Source organism: Antennarius striatus, chromosome 3, assembly GCF_040054535.1.
Source record: "Antennarius striatus isolate MH-2024 chromosome 3, ASM4005453v1, whole genome shotgun sequence".
In the NCBI taxonomy this organism is placed as follows: domain Eukaryota; kingdom Metazoa; phylum Chordata; class Actinopteri; order Lophiiformes; family Antennariidae; genus Antennarius; species Antennarius striatus.
Window position 1 is genome coordinate 22,294,626 of NC_090778.1, and position 25,560 is coordinate 22,320,185.

The 25,560-nt window shown below is 40.2% G+C and overlaps 2 protein-coding genes across 4 annotated transcripts in view; both read right to left on the minus strand.

Moving 5' to 3' along the window:
- Nucleotides 1-113: 113 nt before the first annotated feature.
- Nucleotides 114-5,047, minus strand: tmem119a (transmembrane protein 119a). 3 transcript variants are annotated; one of them, XM_068310689.1, is made up of 2 exons: nt 4,918-5,047; nt 114-2,959 (listed from the first exon to the last, which is right to left on the minus strand). In XM_068310689.1, exon 2 carries the CDS (start codon nt 2,946-2,948, stop codon nt 2,205-2,207), a length of 744 nt encoding a protein of 247 aa, XP_068166790.1. In that variant the 5' UTR covers nt 2,949-2,959; nt 4,918-5,047; the 3' UTR covers nt 114-2,204. The 3 variants fall into 3 exon arrangements, with proteins under 3 accessions (XP_068166790.1, XP_068166791.1, XP_068166792.1); XM_068310690.1 differs by having other exon boundaries at nt 114-2,981; nt 4,918-5,036; XM_068310691.1 differs by having other exon boundaries at nt 4,914-5,018.
- A 2,850-nt stretch (nt 5,048-7,897) lies between these two features.
- LOC137592384 (uncharacterized) overlaps nt 7,898-25,560 on the minus strand; it is a 35,847-nt gene continuing 18,184 nt past the window's right edge. Inside the window, exons 3-12 of the mRNA XM_068310527.1 lie at nt 24,817-25,019; nt 16,931-17,053; nt 14,653-14,782; nt 14,372-14,553; nt 12,759-12,878; nt 12,409-12,513; nt 12,147-12,292; nt 11,354-11,411; nt 10,990-11,232; nt 7,898-10,384 (exon numbers count right to left, since the gene is read on the minus strand). Of these exons, the coding sequence (XP_068166628.1) occupies nt 10,265-10,384; nt 10,990-11,232; nt 11,354-11,411; nt 12,147-12,292; nt 12,409-12,513; nt 12,759-12,878; nt 14,372-14,553; nt 14,653-14,782; nt 16,931-17,053; nt 24,817-25,019 (1,430 nt within the window). The 3' untranslated portion in view covers nt 7,898-10,264. The remainder of the gene's footprint in view (nt 10,385-10,989; nt 11,233-11,353; nt 11,412-12,146; nt 12,293-12,408; nt 12,514-12,758; nt 12,879-14,371; nt 14,554-14,652; nt 14,783-16,930; nt 17,054-24,816; nt 25,020-25,560) is intronic.

Consider the following 25,560-nt stretch of genomic DNA (forward strand, 5'->3'; position numbering starts at 1 on the left):
CATACAGCATATACTCGGCCAGTTAGATTCAAATAGTTTGGCCAATTCATTCTTAAATGGGTGCAGGTCAATATTACAGACGTCAAGGTTGAAAATAATTACATGTAGCGAGTACAATCTTTTTATTTTTAAACCAAATCCCTCATGTTTTGTAATCATAGGTTTCCTCACACACACATATCTTTGAATAAGACCACTCTATTCCACATTTTCAAAGACATGAGCATCATTACCAATAGTTTTATTCAACAAAAGCAAAACAACAAAGTCTCTCAAGTATTTGAGCATAAAAATGTTGTCGTTCACTGTAAGAAAGTATTTAAACATCACTAACTTTTGACCTATAAATCATTCGAACTGAACATCACAAACTTGGTTTAAATGCTAAATCGACATTAATAATGAGATAATAGTTGAAGAGTGTTTTTAGTGGGTGGATAAAAATCGGAATCCATTACATAAAATAAATAGTTCAACTATTCCCCTCGCAAAATTTTGAATCATTATTATTATAATAAAACATGCCTTATTTTACGTCACATATGCATCAGTTATTAAAAAAAAATCTCAAACTCTAATTCAGAAAAGGTTTATTCAAAAACAAAAAAAGATGTCTTTGTTTGACAGTTAGGTCAAGAGAAAAGAAAAGAAACAAATGTAGAAAAATACGTGTACATATGCGTGTCTAAATTTGACTTTCCTAGAAATAAAACACCTGCAAAATGCTGCTTTCAGTCAAACAATTTGTGAATTAAAGTAAAATACAATAAGATAGAAATAACACAAGAAGTTATGCAAACAACTAGGTAAATATTAATGTAAATATTAAGATGACATTTTGTTTTTATATCCAACATGTCAGGTTTACTGGCCCCTCATTTTGCTTTCACTATTTACAGCTGCAAAGGTTTGACTCCGAATGACAGGTTCTGTTAAAGCTGCTAAAGGATACCACAGTTTTCAGCAGTAATTACTGAGGAGATTCCTCTGCCTTAATGAGTGTATCGAGTTTTACAACTTAAACACAGGAACACAGCATGGAAAATGTCACTGGACCCATTATTTTTGTCGTATTTCTCTTCTGATAAATCACTGACTAAAATGTTTGCAGCACCTGAGTACAAACAGATCCGTGAAACACTTTTTAATTTGAATGGCTGCAGTATTCAAAGAAATGAGACACGTGATTTCCTACAGCTTTTTAATCTTACGTACGTAATATATGACACATATAGACAATATTTAGGTTCTGTTAGAGTATTCATTTCTAGTCATATGGCTTTTATCCTACAGTTTTTAATTTCTACTTATATTGAAAAAGATATATTAGAAGATGGGACTTATTTTTATGGCTGTTTACATTTATCAGGATACACAATTGAAGTTCCCTCAAACAACAGTTAGATCCTCATAAACCCATCTCTTCCTTCACTTTATATTTAGTTCTGGTTTCAAATATGATGCATTTAATGTATACAGTATGTACACTCAAGGAATAAAAAATTGCATCATTAATTTTTTTCCCCAATTCAAGAATTTTAAAATGTATATTACATCTGCATGTATAGCAGTTCAATGATCAATCTCAACATAAGAGGTTTGGTCATGCTTGACCGATTTCTTTTTTTTTTTTGGTAGCCTCCAAAACATATTTTCTGAAGAAATAAATTAGGGAGAAAACAACATCTCTAATGACATCTCTAACAACTGATGTCCACCTGCTGCGCCTCAGACACAGGTTCTACCACCACTACAGCAACAAAGACCCCTGACATGAATAACAGGCCTGCTAGTACCAAAAACATTATCAAAATAAACTGATTACAGTAATTCACTGTGCTTGTGGGCAGTTGTGCAGGTCCATGAGGAGGAGGATTACTACAGTAACCAGTGACGATGTGTGACACACTAACTGTTGATATTTACTCAATTTTGTCACTTGAGCTCTTAAGTGACCAAATGGAAATTTGAAGCCCTTAAGTTTTTAGTGTTGGTGTTTGTTATGTCTTTTTGAGTTAAAATCATCTTTTAGAAATCACTTTGCAACAAATATCAGTTGTTTTCATACGACACAAAACACCCAAGCAAATGTGATGGTAAACATAATCTGAATTTTAAATCCCTCAAGTGTGTATAGCTTTCCACACGTTGTATGACTAATGTGACTTTTCACTTCTTTCGCTAACATCAGCCCTGAAGCGGCTCTAGTTATGGGGGTTTCTCAAATGGCAGGTGCAGACCGGATGGCTGGAGCTGGCGCTGGGGCTTTGTTGAACCGTCTCCCTGTGCTTCACCTGCTCTTTAAGTTTGGGCTCCTCTCTTCGTTTCTCCACTACCTCTGCCTCCCTGACCTTTCTGACCTCCTGGCGAGGTGAGGACCGGACATCTCTCCCCCTCTCCCCTACCAGCGCCTTGGAGGGTTGGCGCAGGTTCTTGGGGGAGGACATGGTCTGAGTATGAACCCTCTTCACGTGGTCCACGGCGTACGGCCTCTCTTGGAGATCGCTAGAATTCTTGCGTCCTCCTGTTTTGTCAGCCATGTACTTCTTTGGTGGAGCTTGGGGCGCTTTATAGGCCTCCAGTTTGCGTTTATGACTCATGGCAGAGGCACAGCAGATGATGAAGACCATGACGATGAGAAGAGACGTCACAACGATGATGATGAGCAAATTCTCCTGCAGGAAATCCACCACTCGGGTCAGCACAAAGTCTTTCAGACGGATCATGGTGGTGCTGATAGAGTTGATGAGAATAGGAGCTCCGGTAGCAGCGGTGACAGGAACAGGAGCTCGAGTGGAGAAAGAAGTTGGGAAAAGAAGTTCCAGCTCTGCTTCATCTCCGCTGCCATCCATGGACATGTTGTAGAACATCGGAGTGGCATGGCTTATAGTACACCACAGTGAGAACAGGGTCACACAGGTGATGAGAGAAACCCAGCAGGACTTCATCTTCTCTGGTCCTGCAACAACAAGAATTGTGTTCTTGAAATTAAGGAGTAAAAAGGAAGAATTTCCAAATTAATCTTTGAGAGATTAAATCACGTAATGGTTTTAGACTTTTATACTTGAATAATTTGGGATATACTTTGATTAATATTCTTTTGGAGACAGAAAGATGAGCAGTCCTCTCATATCTCCAATGGAGCTAGAGCCAGATGTCATGTGACTTAAATTTGCATGACTGAGGTAAACAGACAGTCTGTTCTTTAAATGTGTACTGATTTGATTTATAAATGAACAACTAAGATTTACATGAAGTTTTGAGCTGTTCATGCAGTGACTTCTTGAGGTCTGTAGATTGATACGTCTCCAGAGTTAGAGGAGCTGGTATGTGCAATTTTAACTTTGGATAAAGGCAGCTAGTTATTTTCCTTCTACATTTGGACCAAACTCTTACCAGAGGGCAACATTTCCTATTCTTATTTCTTCAACTCCATGGATGACTTGAAGATTGTAAAACAGAAACTATTTTTTAAAACAAATTTTTACAGGATTTCCTAGCAACTCATAGAGAATATAAAGAACATTGTTTACAGGTGATGTTTCCGTCTGAAACTCCAGTATCCATCTCGACTCAGGATCTACCAGTTTTTTTAGCGTTCTTTTGCACAAGTTCTATTTTAGCAGTAGAGTAGCCATTACTTATGCCGGGTGGAGACAGCGAGTTTGGCGCTGAAGGCCTTATAATTTGTAAAGTAGAGGGAGGCCACCCATCCACCACACCAAAGCCAGGAGGAAGCTTTATTCCAGAGGGAGTACCGAGGCGTGGGAGACCTGTGGCTGTGGCCTCTATATTTACACAAAGCAGCAGCAGCAGCAGCTGAACATCAGGCCGCCGCCGCAGCATCGACCTGATGGGGATATTTCTGTCACCAAGAAAACCTGCATTTACTGACAGAACAACTGACTGAATAAACATCCTGACCCAATAATACTTTTCTTACATTATTTTCATTCCGTGTTTCTGAATGTGAAGTAGAATTTTTTTTTTTTTTTGGTGGTGGTGGTGGGGCTGGTGTGAGGGAGGCTGCCCCCCACCCACGAGATTGAACTGTATGCCATATAGTCTCTACTCTGCAGGGCGTTATAGGTGGGGTTTTCAGTCTGAGATGTAAATCTATAGGATGTCTCTGCCTACTGAACCTTCATAATTACATCCATAATTACATCTCCTGTACTCTAATTACCTCTAACAACTACATTACCTTCAACTGAAGGCCTCCAGGCTACACTGAGGTGATTAATCTGTTATTTGACATTTAATTAGTTAAACTCCTAATCTCCTGACTTTGCTGTCAAATCAGTCGGACATGTGCGGTCGATAGTTGTAATTGTATGATAAAGATAAATTAGTAAGTTTATATCTCAAATCATATTCTTATGCAAGATATTATGTCTACAAGGTGATTCAGTTTTAATCTGGATCACAAACAAAATCAAAGGGCTGTTCCTTGACAATATGATGCTATTACAACAAAAAAAGCACTCGTGTAACTTCCTAGGTGGAGGTACAAAATGTTATGCAAACTTAAAAATGTGCAGTATAAATGTAACCTGGTAGTAATCCACAATAACAAGTTGTTTTAGAAAATTGTCCCACTCAGTTTAAAAATGTTGAAGCAGCTGTAAACATAACGGCATATCAAGTGAATTGTTTCCCTCTGAAAGGCAGTCGAGGCTTCAAGTAGTAGAAAATATAAATACACTAAGGACAAGTAAATTTGTACACTGCAAAACTTGAATCGTTTCCAGCGGAATGTTAAAGGGTCAGAAGCTAATATTCACAATGTTAGATGAAATGTGAAACTTTACTCAACATTTTTGAGTTTATAGACAAACTACAAACAAATGACATTTCTGTCCTTATCTTTTCCATTCATTGGCTCTAAATTCACAATAAACAAAAACACATACTTACAGAATGTGTTATCCTGGGTTTATCTTCCAATCAGCAAAGTTCACAAAGCCCAAATGTAAATTAATGAGCAACAGAGTGTTGAGAAGAAAGTAAGAGTGAAAGAGGTTTCGAAGCATTCGTTCTCCTTCCACGCAGTTATTGTGAATGTGAGTTCTGCAAAATCAACCCGCTGTAAAACGATGATCCATCCCTCTATTTTCAGCTTCTCCTCCCTCTTTCTCTACATCCTAGTCTTCATCCCCCTGCATCCATCTTGATTTAAGCTCTTTTCTTTCCATAAACCTGCTTTTCACCTGAACTGCAAATGATAATTGGTGATTTCAACTTTAGACAAGTAAAAAAAAAGTTTTTCTGCTTTACAAAATGACGCAAAGACCATGCTGTTGTTATATAAAACCATTTTTTATGGGAAACGGGTATTTCTGTATTGAGCGGGGCGAGTCCCACAACTCCTCTGCCTCCCACTGAGTCCTCTCTAATTAACTCCTCCTTGATTACACCCTGGATCTGCAGGGCATACAAGAGGAGAACAAGGAGAAAGCAGCCCTTTCATCCAGAAACACATGTCCAGAGCGAACATATAAACCTCATGGTGTTACAGAGGCACTAATCTCTGGATAGAATTACGCAGGTTATCTATTTCAGGCTGTGCTCTCCTTCGTTCGCTCAGCTATTTAAACAGCTGGTGTGAGAGATGCTGATATTACTGAGAGATGAAGATTGAGCAAAGTGTCTTTCCAGGTTCACGATGCCTGTATATTAAATTGGAGGATTCTTCATAGTGAAAAACATACATTATTGTGGCTCCCATTACAGCAAAGACGATAACTTTGATTTTACATAGTTGTATCTTGTTTTTTACTGTCTAATCCTACATATTAGAAAGTTTTGAACTAGCATGTTCTGCTATTTTTGGCAAATTGAAAACAATAAAAAATGCAATAAATCAATCAATTTATTTTTGGTGACTCCTTATCGTTTGCAGGGTCGCTGCAGCAAACCACGGGTGACACGAGGAAAAAGGCCGGTACACTGTGGACAACATTCATAATTTTAAACTGCCCACTAATGGGGCAGTGTAATCTAGACCTAGGACTAAGAAGTTTAAGCATATGGATTTGGAGCAGGACTGTATTTGGTCCCAGTGAAGTTTTGAGGTAATAGATTGTCATTCAAATGGTTTGTAGAAGGTGCTCCAAAAAATGCATACACCCTTTAGCAGCTAAGCTAAGACCCTAGAGCAACTGGTCCTGGAGCTCATGCGTCCACAGGTGCAGGGTGCAATGGACCCTCTCCATTTTGCCTATCAGGCCAAGGTTCGGGTTGACGACGCTGTCTTGTACCTCTTCCACTGTGTGCTCTCCTACCTGGACGCCAGGGGCTGTGCCGTCAGGGTGCTCTTCTTTGACTTTTTGAGCGCCTTCAACACCATCCAGCCCCGGCTCCTGCAGGACAAACTGACCTCCATGGCTGTGGACCCCTACCTCGTGAGCTGGATCACAGACTACCTAACGGACAGACCCCAGTACGTCTGTATGGGGGGCTGTTTGTCTTCTATGGTGACCAGCAGCACTGGGGCGCCACAGGGGACCGTGCTCTCCCCCATTCTCCTTACCCTCTACACATTGGACTTCAAGCACAACTTGGATACCTGCCACATACAGAAGTGGCATGTATCCGGGAGGGTGATAAGGGGGCGTACAGGGCATTGGTGGCTGACTTCGTGGAGTGGTGCCAACAGAACCAGCTCATCGTCTCCAAGACGAAGGATATAGTGCTGGATTTCCGGCGGGCACCTCCCTCTCCACAGCCAGTGATCATCAAGGGCAGTGAGGTGGAGGTGGTAGGAAACTATAAGTACCTGGGACTGCAGCTAGACAGCAGACTGGACTGGTCACTCAACTCGGACTGTGTGTACAAGAAGGGGCAGAGCAGGATGTACTTCCTGAGGAGGCTGGCCTCCTTCAACATCTGTCCTAAGCTCCTTCTCGTGTTCTATCAGTCCGTAGTCTCCAGTGTGCTGTCATACGCCATTGTGTGTTGGGGTAGTGGGGCCAGGAAAAGAGATATGGACCGTCTGAAGAGTCATCCGCAGAGCGGGCTCAGTGGTCGGGCTGAACCTGGACTCTGTGGAGACATTTCTGCAGAGCAGGACCATGTCTGAAGTCAGGGCTATCATGAACAACACCAGCCACCCCCTGCACACCACCTTCTCCCAGCAGAGAAGCACCTTCAGCAACAGACTGCTGTCACACAGCGCCTCCACAGAGAGGCTGAGGTCCTCCTTCGTGCCCCGTGCCATCAAGGGGTACGATGACTCTCTCAGGAGGAGTAGGGGGAAGGTGGCGAGGTCAGCATGCAGTTGAATGGATTTAATTTAATACCGTTTATATTTTAATTTTATACTGTTTATATTTTATAGTTTAGTATATGTCCTGTTAATGCTACATGTGTCTGTTAGTATAGTGTATGTCTTGTGGTATGTTCTGTTTTTTTTTTTCCTGGTGTTTGGTTGAGCAGTGGATATGTGCAATTTCCTCTGGGATTATTAAAGTATCTATCTAATAACTAAAATGTTTAAGGTTTTTTTCTGCAGATTAAATGTATTTAAATCAACAATGGTGGCCAGATTAAACTTCAAAGAAAGGAAATTCATTCTAAAATGCTACTGGAAGTATGAAAATACAGTTGAAGTCCAAAGACAATTTAGGAGGGAGTTTCATAAAGAACACGTTACCATCAATTGAATTAGAAATGAGTTTGAAGTTGATAGAACTGTTAACGTCCACAAGCGTTCCAGTAAACCACGGACATTGATAAATGCAGGACTCCAAAATGTTACTAATAAGTGAAATGTCAACATTAAGTACGAAGTAGCAATTAGATTGTTGTCATCAGTGGCAGCTAAACCAAAAGGTGTAACCAAAAAGTACAAATGTCAACAAAATAAGTTCATGTGTCAACAAAATGTATCACAGAGTCCACTTAAAGTCTTTTATTAATTTTTCTTATAATCAATGATTGATACTTGAAGCAAGAATAATGAACAAAATGCTCAGCAGACCTCCAACCAGGCTTCTTATTTGTTTCTTTTTCATCGGATTTTCTTTCTTGATATTCAAATGACCTCCAGCATTACAGAGGGTCTGCTTTTCTGATGATGCATTATGGCAAGGTGCAGGAAACACAGACAGGGGAAAACATTTAAAACCCACCTCCTATACAAATACCCTCTTGAGCACAACCACAAAAACAAATGCAGAAAATATGATCATGTTATTTACAAAGCTTTCATTTCTCTAGACCTTAATTACAAACATACATCTATCTTTCAAACGCACATTTCTCCAACCTACAATGTCCCTTTGGATTGCTCTTCTCTACTCCCCTTCAAAACGTACCTCTTGTGCCAACAGCGCTATGAAGACCTGCAGTCTGATAGAAAAGTTTGGGCTATATATTCAAACCCACATTTCTATAATCAGTCTGTAGATTTTTGTTCACTAATATGCCATGACTTACTGCTAAAATAGCATTTTGAAGCCATGATTCAAGAGGCTGAGTACTCAGCTGATAGCGTTGACATCATTTTTGACAATGTTTTTGAATACCCGTACCTCCGTGGAAAGTGTCAAAATGTCAGGGCCACAACGTTTCTAACTAAACTCCCAGTGCAGCAGTGCCATCTGGTGTCGTCAGACAGATGGGCTGTCCATCCTGATGTCATCCAGGAGGCTGACATACAGTACTTTGGGAAAAGGGTTCTTGAACATAGCATTAGCACTAAGTATAACACATCAGAGTGGTTTAAATTCGGGCACCTATCAACTCTCACTTACTACACACGTCTACTCACACAGCTGTACCCTAAAAACACTTGCATGGTCACCTCTATGGCACTCTCGGGTCTTTACAGTGGTAAGAAATATTGAAGGCAAACAACAGAAAGAACCACTAAACCATTACGTCTCACCTTCCCACTGGGAAACAAATCTTCTGGAAGATCTTTCATCAAAGCAGTGATATCAAAATATTGTTTTACATTTGGACAATCCTCTGGTTCATTTACTTTACTTTGTAAAAAGTACAGTGAGTTAAATTTGAGAGTTTAAAAAAAAAGTGGAAGTGCTAAGAGGAACATAAGCACAGCTGGAACAAGAGATAGGCTAAAATTAACAGTGAAGCAATAAACCAAATATTCATTTGACCGTTAAGTGGGAATGTCCCTAGTGACAGGTATCCAGACCAAAGACATGAGGCACATTTTCAACATGTAGGATTCTGTCTATCATGAACATTATCCGTAGCAATGTGCAGTTTTATTTATCCTAAGATCTTGAATTCTCAACACCAGGTGTGACTACTTGTTGTTAATCTATTTATGTTCTGCAGAAACCAGAGATCTGAGATGGCACAAATAATCCTAAAAAATTTGTGTGTTGAGCACACCTGGACGCATAACTGCCACAACCAGTGTAGCCAAGTTAAACTGCATAAACTGCAGATGAGATTTGTGGAATGTACGCCAATTCCTCCAATAGGAACACAATGAATGTCAGTAAGGTAAAATTGGAAAGGAATGGATTTTTACATGGATTCTTGTTGACAGTCAGGGTAACAGCAATGAGCAGGAATGATAAGAATTAACAAAACCTCTGTCAGCAAGACTCATGACTCATGTTTGTGTGGAGACAGTAGCACCCAAATGCACCTTGTAACACAATTTATTTCCTCCTAATTATAGTCTGACATGTCTAGTCTCCTTATATGTGGTTTAAAAATTTAAATTGTAAATTACAGATGAAATTCTTCTCCTTCTAAAATAACCTGTTACAAGCATTGAGCTCCCCAGTTTGCATTTTCAACCATCCCACTAAGAGAGACGTAAATACTGTTAAAGAGGTGTAAACAAAATGTCAACATTGGCAACCTTGTAAATTTGGGGGAACAGTAACAAGAAAAATACAAATACCCAATTACAAATACTTAGGTATTTAAGGATGGATGAGGATTCATTATAACTGGAATTGTCTTGGTCATATTTCTAAAATGTAAAGGAATGTGTTTTCTAGCAAGTAGAGAAAATATAAAATGAATAAAAGGAATAGAGTCCTTTGTCACCATAAAGCAAAAGTATTTTCTGCTAAATTTACCAGCTCCTTATTCCACCTGTGTTTAAGTGAGGGTCAGGGGTTGGTTAAGAAAAAAGTTCATCTGGAATGTTGCTAGGGAACGTTGCTAGGTAGGCCTCAGACGAAACACTGTCATTGAGATAGGCAGTGATCAGTCCCGCCCTCTCCCCAGCCAATGGAACGTCCTGAAATATAGCGGGTTGGGTATAAGGTGCCTAAATGGAAATTTTGGACATTAGCTCTTCAAGTTTGACGATTCTCTTCTCTTGACTGTCGATCAGGTCCTTGAGGGATTTGATTTCCTTCAGTATCTCCTCCAGCTTGGCTTCAGATTTCTGTGGAAGACCAAAGAATTGAGTGAGTCTTTGTGCTCGTATCAACCAAAACCACTACAATCACTTCTGTGTGACAGAAAGGCACAGCTGGACCAATATAAAAACTGAGTTACGTATGTCACAATGATCTGTCCAGACTCTGCTCCCTACAGTCCTGGACTATATATGCCAGGTGGCAGGATCTAGTACTCTGGGAGTTAACTTGATCCACCAGCGCAGGAGCCCAGTGGGTTGTGATTACAGAGCTGAAGTGCAGAAACATGCATGGGCTGGGTCCCAGGCGGGCGGTTGTGTTGTGGCACCCAGGGCAACATCAGACCACTCACTTTGTGGGGCGACAGCCACAAGTCTGCCTCGCTTCAAACATTTCAACTGCATTGCTTTACTTTGAACATAATATTGTTGGGTTCTGAGCTTTTCGCCAGACAAAATGAGGAAGAGACTCAACAACTTAAAAAAAAAAATAGAAGTGACCAAGACATTGACAACATAGTTGTCAGATTAAAACAATCATTAATAAATAAGAAATAAGGACAATGTGTCAACTATTAACAGATTATCTGTTTCATGCAGCCCTTCAGTTATCATAAAAATCTAATACTCACAATCGATGGAGTTTCGGAAGCAGAATTCTGGGAAGGGACTGATTTCTCTGACTTCTTGGTCACCTTGTTGTCCAAAATGTTCTTTTTGACCACTTTGAATTCACGGTGCTTGGTCGGGACATAGCCATTCTTGAGGGAAATGAGGATGGGGTCTCCATTCTTGCCATTCGACCAATCCTCAGCCTCCAGGCTTGGGTCGGATCCAGCCGTGTCTGGGTACAAGTCTTCCTGGAACAGGTCCGACTAAGGAGACAGAGAGACAAGCTGTGAGGAATAAGGCCTAGCTCGGAAACTTATGTAGACCAAATGAGAATTAAACCCATCAGAGACATAGTATTTGTAGCCACTAAGAATGAGGACTCACCTTTCTGGGTACAGTCATCACAATAGGCTCACACTTCCTTTCGTGCAATTTATAGAACCTAGCAAAATGCAAAGATAAACAAATGACACACTATTTAAGGCAGTGATGAGGATGAGGGGGGGGATGAGCTGCATATGACCCCAAAAAACAGCAAAACACATGTTAGCGCCACATGCCACTATATGTGGCATTGCAGCTTTCATGTCTACATGTTAATGTGCAATTAACTGTAATTAACAAGGAGAATTTAATTCTCCTGTAGGGTTTTTTCACCAAACACGCATGGAAAGGGAAACAAGTAGCTTAAATCATTAATTAAAAACTAAAAACGCAAACTTAAACAGGCAACTGATTTGACTTAAACTATATACACCAGGAATCTATCTTGCATGTCATCCAGATATGTTGAATATGTGATAAAAGTAGCACGAGAGACAAGAAAAAACAATCCTGACAACACACACACACACACACACACACACACACACACACACACACACACACACACACACACACACACACACACACACACACACACACACACACACACACACACACACACACACACACACACACACACACACAGAGCGTGTGCGTCTTTTCGTCTTAACAGAAAACATTTGAGAATCACCAGTTTAGGACAACATTGAACCACCAACAACAGCAGGAGTGAGAAATGATGCCCTGGGTACATTCTGCCCTCTAGTGGGGAAGCTAAGAATTCCATCTCAGATGTGGTGGATGAGGCAATCTGGAGCTACAGGTGATGCTTTGCCATCTCAGGTGAGCTTGCCTTGTAATTTCACACTTGTTGACATCGAGGCCCCTCTTGCACATGTAGCCCATCCCCCTCTGAGGCTCCTTGGACACAAAGATACTGAGGAAGTGAATGTACGGGGACTCATCTGTGATTTCAAAGTAACGGATGCTAGTGTCACCCTGTGGAGAGATACAAGCAAGTGCTTGGTTTCTGTATTCAACCACATTAAAATCTTGTTAAGATTCTGATTGCAACTACGCTTAAAGTGATTATAAAGTACATAAAGACAGCTTACCTTCCCACAAATGTAAACAACATTGGTGTCTGGGTCATAGAAAGGCAGGAGCACTCCGTTGCTGGTGTCCAACTCAAGAATATTCATGGCCTCCTGAATGTTTTCCTTTTATATTAAAAAAAGGGATGTACGTTTAACCACGTTGCATATTGTAGCAGCCATAACAAAGCTATGAGCATGGTGATATTTTGTATGTAGCATGTGGGCACCGCTTCAAACTTAAAAGACTAACAATCTCAAGTCTGTAGAAGTAACTCCAAAGCCCAAATTTCATTTGTGCCGACTGCTGAATGTACAGTCCATATTCACTGAACTAATGTCTTACATTCTGCATACATGAAGCATCTTACCATGTTCCAGAGGGCTAGCTGTCGCTCGCTCATGCGACTAAAACCTGTAGTAAGGATGTTGCCGTCAGAGAGGAAAATGGCCCTCATGGGTCGAGCTCCCTCGTGTGCCTTTTCCTTCTCCTAGGAAGTAAAAAAACAATTTGAAAAATGTTTTTCAATTTGCCATTTTTACACTGAATATTTCACATTCATTCAGGGCGGCACAGTGGCTGTCACCACACAGCAAGGTGGTTCCGGGTTCAGGTCCCTCTCTGTGCGGAATTTGCATGATCTCCCCCTGTCTGCGTGGGTTCTCCGGCTTCATCGCACCTCCAAACATATGCGCTTTAGGTTAATTGGCCGGTTCTAAATTGGTGTGAGTGTGTGCATTTGTCTACGTGTGACTCCGCATTGCATTGGTGTTGCGCCGAGAGTGTCCCCTTCCTCACGCCGCCCAGGCAGCTGGGATACGCTCCAGCACTCCACGATAGCGGATGAAGAGGGTTTAGAACACATGTGTCAAACTCAAGACCCAATGGGCCAAATGTGGCCTGCCACATCATTTTATGTGGCCCACGAGAGCATAAAAGGTCAGACTGTCTAAAAATAAATAGGTCAAAAGTGTGCTTTGACCAAAAACTACATTTCCCAAAATGCAGTCATGACGCCCGTTTCAACTCTGACAAAAACACTTTGAACACAGTTAATGTCTTGACTTGTGTTTGATGTTATTTGTCTTTTTTCTCTTGGAAAGTTTGATCCTTGATTGATGGAGTTCTGTAGGTTTCATAACCTGACAAATCAAAATGATTTATGTTAAAACAGACAAACCTTTTTTTCTGTGCAACTGTTATGTTTATAGATTGAATAAGTAATAAATTCAGAGGCATTTAACATTAAGGAATAGTTACATTTATATTACATTACATTGAATTACATTTAGTGACATTTATAAGTTACGTCCGGCCCTTTGAGGACAGCCATTATACTTATGTGGCCCTGGGTGAAAATGAGTTTGACACCCCTGGTTTAGAAGATGAATGAATAAATTAATTTCACATTCATAGGGACTGTTTCATAAAGCAGAGACTCTGGGTAGTACGGCTTATGTTTTGTTTTTTAGGTTGAGCTCACAAATTATGGAAACTCCTGTTGGGGATCTAGACTGGTTTGGGGAAGGCCATTAGATAGATGCAACATTGATAGATATTTTAATAAACTATAAATTTTGATTTTTCAATGTTATTTTTAGTACATGTATTCCTGTTTAGAATCTGTGATCAGGTTTTGCTTATGGTAGAATAACTAAAAAATGAGACTTGAGACAGTGCTGTGGAACTTGCATGATTATTGATAAGCTACATTAAAGACACCACATGGCACACTGCAGATAAGTTGCATGAGTTAGTTGGTTAAGATGTGGCTTGTATATTCAATCGATCTACTACTTTTCACCTGCTCTCTGGTTTTGTTTGTACCAGCTATATTATCTTCATTAGTCAAGAATAGTAAAAATAAAAAAGCAAAACATCAACTGAACTTGCTTTTAGTTGGTTGAAGACATTTCATCTACATGTCAGTAGATGAAATAAACAAAAAATGCCACAACAAAGAAATATCTAAAAATTGCTTACAGCAACAATTTTTTCCTTGCGGGGATCAATGACACGGATCGCCTTGTCCTTACAAGAGGTGCAAATAAGGCTACCATCGCGATTCCAGCAGGCGCTGTATATGATATCAGGGTGCATGTCCTCCAGGGTTATCAAAGCCTCCCCTGTGCCCACGTTCCAGATGATGATGTTATTGTCACAACCTGACGGCAGAGTTAAGTAAAGTTGTAACACACATGTAGATTTTAGTGGCATTATTTAGTAGATTTTAGTAGAGTAGGTAGAACAGAGTGAACATTCACCTGCGCTGAGAAGGACATTGCGTGCTGTTGGATGCCATGAGATAATGCCAACACGCTTGGAGTGGCCTTCAAGTACAACTACCGGATCCGACATGGGAGAGACGAGGCCATTCTCAGGAATCTGCCACACCTGTGAAAAACACAAACAGGCCATTAGGGCACAGAGCTGTACTGCAGGGAAAAATGCTAAAATGAACTTAACTACAACCTATGTTAACCATATTAACTTCACCAAGGAACAAAATAAATCCTAGCTACCAACAAAAGCCTGAGGGGGGCAGCAGACACTAAGGATTCAGCTCAGACATACTGTACGTTTGGTCATGACAGAATAACACACAAATTACGTACAACGCAGACAAGCAGAAACATCACACTGTGTGTGTGTGTGTGTGTGTGTGTGCGTGCGTGTGTGCGCGCATGCATGCACACCTGCCCCACCCTCTTTAGCTGAGGATTTTGTGCTGGATAAAATTTTATTGTTGTTTGTCAGAATTGTTTTGTCTTTACTGTCATGCTACTCTTATCACATATTCGACATGTCCGGATGACAAGCAAGACAGATTCCTAGTAGCCTGGTTAAGTTTTCATTTTAAATTTTTAATGATTGCTTTAATGCTTTTTTCTTTTAGAAAATGTTTATCATGGCCCTTCATCTCCTTTTACTTCGAAAATCTTGCACTAAGTTAAAATCAATAATAGAACGACAGTATGTGTGTGATTTAAAAATGGATCAATGGCGCGGCCATTAGGAGCAGCAGTGATCATCAGATGTCTGCTATTCAATGTTTGCACAGTTATTATAAACATCATGACCTAACCTTCATCTTCATGCATATTTTCCAACTCCAAGTTGCTTACACTTGAATACTACTTGGATTTCAACGTTATCAGGTGATGTGTGTTTGTGTAAAGAGGGAAGGTGTGGCCTCAAGTGATCCACACGCTATACCTGCATCATTATAAAACAACTAGCCTTTGGACACTCCCAGTCATTCAGGTCAGGGTAGATCTCTATGTAGAATACAGCTAACTGCTGCCTTATTCCACGAATGCAACCTACCTGGAGTGTCCAGGAGTACAATGTGCTCAGAGACACGGCCCACCACTGAACAAGACCCAGGATTTAAAATGTTAAAACTGAGCCAGGAGATGTCTGAAGACAGATTTTTCAAGTTTTATGGAAGGATGAGAGTGACTCTTGACGGACCAGATGGATGGGCCCGTGGTTAGATTAGAAATGGACAAAGAACTCCACTTCCACTCAGACACAAGAAAGTTGGAGGTGGGGGGGGGGGTTATTGGCAGCTTTTATTACTGGACCTGTCAAGTCAAAGACGGACTTCAAATCAACTCCCAAACCTTTCTACAAGGAGTAGAAAGAAAAAAAAGTGTATATCATTCAACAAGGCCATGATTAATTTGCAGGACAATGGTCCATCACATGCACTAAAGTACTACCCTCCAACAAAGGGCTGGAGGGGAGTTCTCCCTCACATGACAAAACCCTACTGAGAACTTATGGACACTTCTAAAACATGATATTTACAGTGAGGGGGAAACTGATCAACAGTTCAAGAAACCAACAGACTCCATGGACAGACAGCTGATGGCAGTAATTGAAGAGACGGGCAGTCATTGTCATTGAATATCTGTCAAATTGTATGAAATATTCATGTATAAAATTCAAATTTTTTGCTTTTCTTATGCAAAAATGAGAAGATAAACTTTTATGTATGGTTTCCTCATAATTGGGCGCACATAGATATTGTCCCTTGAATTTCTTATTGAATGTCTTTGTTATCGAGGGATGAAAACTGTTCAGAAAGGAACCATCGACAGTTCCTATTACACTCCTATACAGTACTTCTGCAAACATAAAATCAGTACTGCACACGTTTATTTAGGTTAAACAGGAAGTCAGATTTTTCAGGTGAGGAAGTGGTAGCGACCAACATTAAAAGGCAGTACACTAACCTCAGCCTTTTACAGTCCAAATAAGGACATATGGAGGAAAGAACTACAGTCTCAAAAAAGTTGGTGACCTCAGCTCAATAAACAGCTAAATCATTCCCCAGCTCTGATTCCTACAACACATATTTGAGCCTAATCTAATCCAGAGGGTGAGGTCTGCACCCATGCCTGTGTTACAACAACCCAGCGTTTCGCAATAAAAGCATATAGCCTCTTGTCATTTGTATGCTCAAGAATGTGTGCTTCCTTTGCTAACAATTAAAAACATCTGAGACAAGGTGTAAAGGGTGAAGCAAAACTTTACCATCACTGTACAGTCCTCAGAGCCACTGGCGATGACCTGGTCATTGTGCGGGCACCATTCAATATCTAGCACCGGGCCTTTGTGGCCGCACACTGTTGGGTAGGATTTGTCAATACGTCCTGTCTGTGGATGCAAAAATAAACACAAGAAGCAGTGGGATTAGCAGTTGTGTGGTAACGCGTAGAAATATTGCTGGAGGACTAAGTGAGGTAGGAAAGAGAACAGTTACAGTCGAGTTCATAATCCAATCTGCACAATTACGGTTACAAACACCCACATAATTATAAGGAACCTTTTTGTCCTATTGACAATGTAAGTGACACAACTTGAAGATAGAAAAGAATAGGAACACACTGCAATGGTAAAAAAAAAAGCAATAACCTAAAACAAAACAAAAAAACAAGCCTCATACTCTGTCAGTTCAAAATCTATTACAAACACCACACCCTGAGAAATGAGCCACTGTATTTCTGAGAGCCGACAGTAGAATAAAATGCATGAAAATCACTTTTAAAATTTTGAGTCTTTTTACATGATTGGTCAGCAAATTATTGAGTAGAGTGCGTGCATATCTCTACCAAAGTCGAGCAATCTGTTTAGCTTGCCTGGTGCACGTTTGGTGTAAATGTGTTTACTAAATTTGTGGAATTAGAAGGAATGTCTCCAATCTCCAATCTGCTCTTTCATCCAGATCTATTTCAAAATTTAATTAAGTTTGAATTGAATTTTCCCCAAACCTCCCGCCAAGTTTCATTTTCAATTGAAAACTTGTCAGACATTCTTTGTCTAGATAACAAACACAAACAAGTGAACACATGACCTCCTTGGCAGAGAAAACAGTCCTTGCATAGAAAAGAGTTATAATCCAAACTGCATGGTTGAAGAGGAAAGAAGGGCTGCATGGGTGTATTGATGATTAATTTTCACCATTTTCAATAATGATGATACATTTTCACTGCATCATCATCAACTGTAATTGTTCTTTTTTGGTAGTTACTTCTATCTCCACAAAGTTGTATTTTCACTTGTATTTGCCATGAATAGGCACTGAAGTTATAATTGTGGATCTTAATGGTGATAACAAACTTCGTGTACTTCTGTAAACCAACTGGAGCCATTATTCTGAATAACCTGCAATTTGTGACAGCTCAAAAGTGTTTCTTTGTAGCCAACCACACTGACCCATGTGCATAGGTTTACTAAGTGTAGTCCTACACTGCTGCACATCGATGTAAATCATGGCAACTGATTCTGAAAACACTGACCCTATATCGGTGTCACCTGACCGACAGTTAGGTTGTGACACATACGACAACTCCCAGTGCAGTGATCAAAGTCCAGGGAATGCTACCAATGGGCAGTATTTAAAAAAAAAAATCACAAGATCTGTGTAAACCTCACCCTGACTGCTGAACACACCCTGTAATCTACGCTGAAACTGAGTGTAAAGAAAGGAGACTTTGAAACTGCTGTCAATAGGGCTTCTATGAACCACCATCCAGTGTCAGAGAACACCACCATTAAACACAAAATCAGTGAGCATTCCTGCTTCTTGTATTCCTGCATTTGAATCTTGGGACAAAAAGTAGTAGCCAGAGATCAGGCACGCTGGTATTATAGGATCATCATTTACTACAAATGTCATGCAGATTTACCTGTATCAAAGAAGTTCAGAACTGACTGTAGCAAAAGTGAAACAGTGTATGAAGATGTCAACTTTATTGCCAATTTAAATACAACTGCATTAAGAGGAACTTTCTGTTAAAGAGTTCTACACAAGACAAATCCTAGTGTGCATTGGTGAGTTGATGGAATGACCCAATACATCCCAGAAGAATTGAAGGGCAACCTTGGAAAACTTAAAGCACTGCAGCTCAACCTCTTGTCAATCGGAGCAGGGCAGAGCAGACCGACAGTTCCATCAAAAACCTAGACGTTCTTCACATTCCACACCTTGGCCCCAGGCAGCTCTGGTATGGGTATGACTAATGAGAGCAAGAGGGCTGCTAGGGTGTCAAATGTAGCAGCCTTTCTGGTATTAATGATGTTTGTGTCTGATCTACATGACTCAGCATTTAAATTTAACATACATGGATTTCCTCTGTTGTGATAATGTGATACAACGGACAGGACCACAGTTTGCAGTTTGACTTCTGTAATTTTCAACTGTGCCAATAAGCAGTTTCGATTAAGAAAAATTTAAGTTCAGATGAGTTGATTGTAAGACAAACTTGACAGCACCTGTGCAGAACAGCACAAGTTAACTTGTAGTAGCATGTCACATTCCACTCCATGTTCCTCTGGAAAAAACAGCACTTCAGGCCAGTGTGCACATCTACATGTCTGAAGATGAAACTGTCAGAAAAACGTCAAAGGGAATTTTGCACAAACAGAAATCACAACGAGTGAGTCTTAGGTCCCAACACTATGATGGTGTATTTTTATTCCTCAAATTAACTATAACCAACATACCTACAGTACGTATATCAATTAGGCTGCATTCCGACTGGCAGCCAAAATCCAATTTGTAGCCCATCCAGATTGAAAGTGGATGGGTCTTATGTAGTCTGAACAGTCACGTACCACATAAAATCCTTTTTCTGCCAGACGGATTGAAACCATTGTGGGGAGGTAATTACAAATCACATTTGGACAGATACGCCTCAGTTTGAACAGCTCCAAACACCAATCAGTTTTGACTGTCTGTGACGTGACTCTATGCGACGCAAGAGCTAATGCACCAGACGAAAGAGCTGCATGCGTTACAGAATGGTAAAAAAGTGGAAGTTGACAATATTTTTCCTTTGTGAGACAATGGAAAAATATAACGTCTGATAATGTCTGATTAAACATGCTTAAAAGTAGACTGTATTGTTTCTATTAAACATTGAAATCATAACTTGGTATTGCCAAGTTCTCAAATGTACCCCTAGTCAGTCTGACAAAAAGTGGTAACAAGGTATTAATAGTTAAAAGCTAATCAATCCAACAGTAATGAATCATAAAAGGAAAGTTGAAATCATATTTATAATGTGGTTCAAGCCATTTACCATGTGTGAAAGGGATGTGAACACAATATGTGGACAATTCTCTGCTCTGTTAAACGAAGAGCAAGGGGATAAACTCTGCAGTCAAATACCTAATGCTGCAGACATTTGTATCCTTTGAGAGGAATGTCTGATGCCTAGAAAACAACCCAGTTGCATAGCAACAAGTAAGACTGCAGAAAATGAAAGTGAATCACAAAGATCACAAAGCAAAAACACAACGAACAACACTAAACACAGAAAAATGGATTAACAACACTCCCTCAAGCAAAGGGAGGACACTCTTTTCACTCACACAAGAGGCCTGCACACTTCCTTTCCTTGCAGCTCAGCATGTGATTCACACATGCGCCACACTAAAGGGTCTGTGTGCTGTCCACTGCAACTCGAGTCCCATGGAAATTTCCTTTTATACAGTTTTGTGTCTGTATGGCAGGTCAAGAACAATATAGTGTGACATGCTCAAGACTGATTGGAGACCTGAGCTAAATATAAGGTAGACATACCTTTACAGAAGTTAGACACATTCCTATGCATAAATCCCTGAAGAATTGATGCAAATATAGACATGTATGTGTTTTAAAATAGTCATCCAATATGCAATCCAGAAATACTAATGCTTTTTGAATAGATTATGATCTATATGATGTGAACACAAGAGCACTGCGCTGTCGCTCAGATGGTTGAAAGTGTGTTTGTGTTTACAGACACATTTCTTTCTACATACTGTACATGCATACAGTGTATATACATATATACGTCACATATCAAGAGTCCAAAAATAGCATTGTGCATGGAAATTGATCAAAAAGGACAATCGCTTTGTAATATGGACCTAAAAAAAACCAAATATAAGATTGTGCAGTAGTAAAGCTGTCACAACTATTATCACATTAATATTTTAATACAGCATTTGGATACAGTGAGCATCTGTGACATGGAACACATCTAACCAGTTCTCTCATCTTGGCCGCGCTTCATATTCTGGCCTATCCCAGAATTCATATGTGTACTGACACTGTATAAAGCAGCCAATGGCAGGGCAGGGAGGAAATGGTCTTGGAAGGCTGTCAGGCAGGGAGCAGTGAATGACCATATATGGTAAAATCTGAAGTCAGCAGGACTGAGCAGCAGAAGCGGCAGAGGCAGCTGAGCAGTGTAGAGGTCTTGGAAGACAAACTGACCAAAGAATGGGGAAAGACCATTGATAATATGCTCAGTCGGTGTATTTTTCTATGCCGACAGAACACAGCTTGGTTAGGAGCAAAACTGGTGTGAATGCGACAGAAATGATGCGTCATTGAGCACACACACCCATGGATTTATTACAGCAAAGGTTGATCACTGGATGAATGGTCCATTGATGGGACTGACTCCAAATCAACACATACTCCAACCTTAATATACAGAGGCAACTTTTGAAGCCCCAACACAGACTATGTCTTCTATACTAATCAATGCACTGGGTTACGTTGGAATTGGAATTTAGATCAATGTTAAAAAATAAAAAGACAACAAAAGCAAAGATGCCAACAATTGACAAGGTCGCTAATATTTACTGAGGCCCTGTCCACACGATAACGGATTTTTTAAAAACGCAACTTTTTTGTTGCGTTTACGCCTTCCGTCCACACGACAAAGCAGATATCCGGAACGAAAAAGCAACTTTTCGAAAACGCTGGCCAAGGTGGATTTTTTTTAAAACGCTGGGTCTGTGTTGTCATGTGGACGGCATATCCCCGGGACTTTTTAAAAATGCTGACGTCTTGCCTGCGACGAAAACCGCTGTGACATCATATTTATGGGCCCGTTTGTTGTGACAACAAAACACGGAGGATTCCTATTGGATAAAATTTGACTCAATGCTGCCACCACATGGTTTGGCATGCTTATAGTCGTCTTCGAAAACGCACTGCTGCGTTTACGTGTGGACGGAGATTTTTTTTAAAAACGCTGTCGTGTGGATGCAAATCGTTTTCAATGCGTTTTTAAAAAGTTGTGTTTTAAAAAAAATCCGTCATCGTGTGGACAGGGCCTGAGACTTCCCTTCTTTTATGCTGAGCAGACAGAAATTATGAGGAATGTTTCACTGAACTCTTGTTGCCAGTTGTGGAATTCTCTGCAATGTTTTTTTTCACATGTAAATCAGGGAATAAATTAAGAGACTTCCCGCTAAGAAAGAGAATTGGGGGATTAACAGCATGAGACAAATGAATGATGTGTTAGCTGGACATCTAATGCCCTCTCTATAAATCCCTGTGTTCTGAGAGAAGGCAGTAACAATACTCGTGACTGTGGCTGAGTCACGACAGTCTGCCGCAATAACCTCAGCCTACTGTGTCAGATAGTTCCACTGGCTGACATCTCAAAATGAAGCTCAGACTTCAGGTCAGGTCACCACTCCGCAAGATCAACCTCCAAACACCAAGAGACTGTTTTTCATCCATTTCCAGATACAAATCATGACAGATTTCTCAGAATCTGTACAAAGTGAGCACAATGTCTTTTTCATGGCTCATAACTTCAACAATTCAATCTCCTGCTGTTGCTGAAATATTCCAACAAAGAAGGTGCTCATGGCTTGATTGAGATAGGCAAAGGCGCACTACTACACTTCTGCACCTCCCTCCCCCCAATGCAGCCAAACTTTGGTAATGACAAAGGACTTTGCTAAGAGTAAGCGTAGGACAAAGGCCCCGAGTTGGCTGCCCGCAGAGACATGGAGTAACTCAGCACAGCCAGATCTGTTAGGCGGACAGATGCACCCTATTACAGACATTAACGGGTGTGCAGTGGCTGTTTTAGTCCAATGTATGGCCGTGGAACCAAAAAAAGACATGTGACCAAGGTGATTGGAACTGTTAAGTGTTCTTCTGTCACAGGTATTTATCCACAAAGCAGAACTGTGTAAAGTCAAACAGACAGGGTGTACAGTGGGCCCAATAACAAATTGAAAAGCATACCGATGCACTTACAAATCTTTTATAACTAGAGGCAACATCTTGGATGAAGCATCTTGGCACTCTACTACAGATCCACTTCAGGGCCATCCAGTCGTACTGTTTGAAAGAGCAGATTCACTCTGTCTCCCTTTTGAGACCTGCATTGCCAGCTGAGGCTAAAGAAATTGACCGGCTTTGTAAGAAAAATACATTTGAGAAACCAGTGGTGACAAATATCAAGGATTGTTGTTCAACTATTTAGAGTATGGAATTACTTCTGATTCAGTTTCCTGACAACTGCCTTTCTGCTCCTGCACTCAGCTATAAACTTGAATAAGTGGACAACATCCTGATCACACTGCCCATTGCATAACATGCATACAAAACATAATTCTTGAATTACATGGCATTCCCCTTTTAGCACAAGTAGATCAATGCATGCTCTGTTGAAAGGGCGAAAACACTGTATTCGAAGGGATAGCCCATGTCACGACTCACATGAGGGAAGATCTGGAAAATGGAGACAGCCTTTTTTTAATCTCCCATTTCAGGAAATTGCCTGAGGTTTGCTGTGCATATTAAGACCTCAGTCTCACACAACTTTTTTAGGGCAGTTATGAAAGTAGACTTTGTTCAGCATATACACAATTACTGTACTGGGAGACAGCATGCAGAGGGCAGCTTGTTCAGACAGTCAGACCCAGAGCAAGGCAGGAGTGTGAAATGGGTTGAGCTTTCAGCCCACCTTCAGTGTGAGCGCTATATTGAAAGGTGCTAAGACCTGTAAGCTGGGTGATGACAAGACTAAGAATCTTGTCACAATGACAGAGCCTTGTATGTCAGAGGACACTGCACACTGGTTAGAACAGTCAACAGCATTGCAGTACTTGTGTCACTTATAGTCAGCTCTTGACAGTGTGAGCTTCCAAACAGACACACCAGCAGCAAGCCAATCACCACCATGACCTGTACTGCCTTTTGATTCGCCAGTTCAACTCAGACAAATGGCGGCGTGTATTCACCCAGCTAATATGTTTACAGCTAAACTCTTCTCAATTCTTTTTTGTCCAGCTCAAGTTGTAGTTAGAGTGGAGCGATTCCTTATATAGAGTTTAAGATCAAGAGGCTGTTTGCTCCAGGGTTTTGGAGTAGTTTCTGTTGTAAATGTGGGTGACTGAAGCAGTCTGCTGGTAAACATTAATCCTAATGTACACTGACAAGAACAGTCAGCAAATCTACTTGTTAGAGGTTAGGTCTTCACTGTTGCTCATTATTCAATGAACAAAATCATCAGGAAAAATCTTTTTCATGCTTTGTGCTGCATTCAAATCAGTCTGAATATGATCCCTTGGGGAGCATGGCCTCTCCTCCCTCCCTAATTTCAAGATTTCCCCTCAACTCACACTTAAGTATAATCAAACCTAATTGGATCCACATAAATCCTCTAACAAAAACATCACATGCATAACAGCATTCAAGAAGATACAGTGCCTTTAAAAATTTAGAGTAAATCATTTCAATGCACAATCTTTCACAGAATAAGGACCCATTACAAAACATTTCCGTTAATCCAATTGCGGGAAAATAGTAATTAAACAGGAAAATCGTGAAAAGGAGATCAGTGATTATTTGCACCTGGCAGCCAATGGACTGAGTGCAAACTCATAAATGTACCACTAATAGTGGTACACTAAATTTTTTGACACGACACCTAAATTGGGGTTAAATTGACAGATTATCTCATTGCTGATAATTTAAATGAAAAAGAGAACAAGCATGAAAATTTAATTTCACCTCATGAAATATTAAAAAAATACTTTAAAAAAAGCAATGGCAAAAAAGCAAACACTGCATATTCACTGTGGTATTATTTACTCCTTGATTAAAATAGACATACCTTATGAAGGGGGAGAATGAGGAAGGCTCCACCACCGCTGGCATCAACAATTATGGCAACAAACTTGGGGTTGACCGAACAGAGGGCGCTGTCCCATGTGACTTTTGACACGCGGATATCATCGTAGCACTGGTCATTCTTAGCCACCTGGCCATAGACGTGACGGAATTTGCTCTGCCGTACAACTCTTACTTTACTCATATCTGTGCAAAAGATTTAACATGTTGATTAGAAAAGGTATTCAAAGACTTTAAAACATCAGTGGTGACATATACAGAATAAGAAAACCACAGTAAGATGCAACAGAAGCTTGAAAACATAAGATATCTCATCCACATATTGCACTAAATCCGTCAAAAAATGAACTAAGATCATATGTGAGCTTTTTCCACAACAGAAGTTTTGGCAGACATACTCCAACTGTTAAAAAATATTACTATTATCAACTCTAAGGGTCTCCCTGGACCCTAGATGACCTGGCTACTAGAAAGAAAAAATTATTGAAAAGTCATTCTGGGACAGTATGGCCTCATTTGAACAGAAATGAATGGAGTAATATTTTCAGGTGAGCAGCAAAAACGAAATTCACAACTGTAACACTCAAAATATTCAGAATTCATAAAAATAGCACATGAAAACAAAACAGAAAAACAAGTCATTTTATCATTTATTTATGTTATTTATTTATTAAATGTGCTCATCTTTAGCGATGGCACATATTATATACCAATAGAACACTATCAT

Bases quoted from the DNA above. Each gene is read 5' to 3' on its own strand.
- tmem119a (XM_068310689.1), bottom strand. From the start codon at position 2,948: ATGAAGTCCTGCTGGGTTTCTCTCATCACCTGTGTGACCCTGTTCTCA.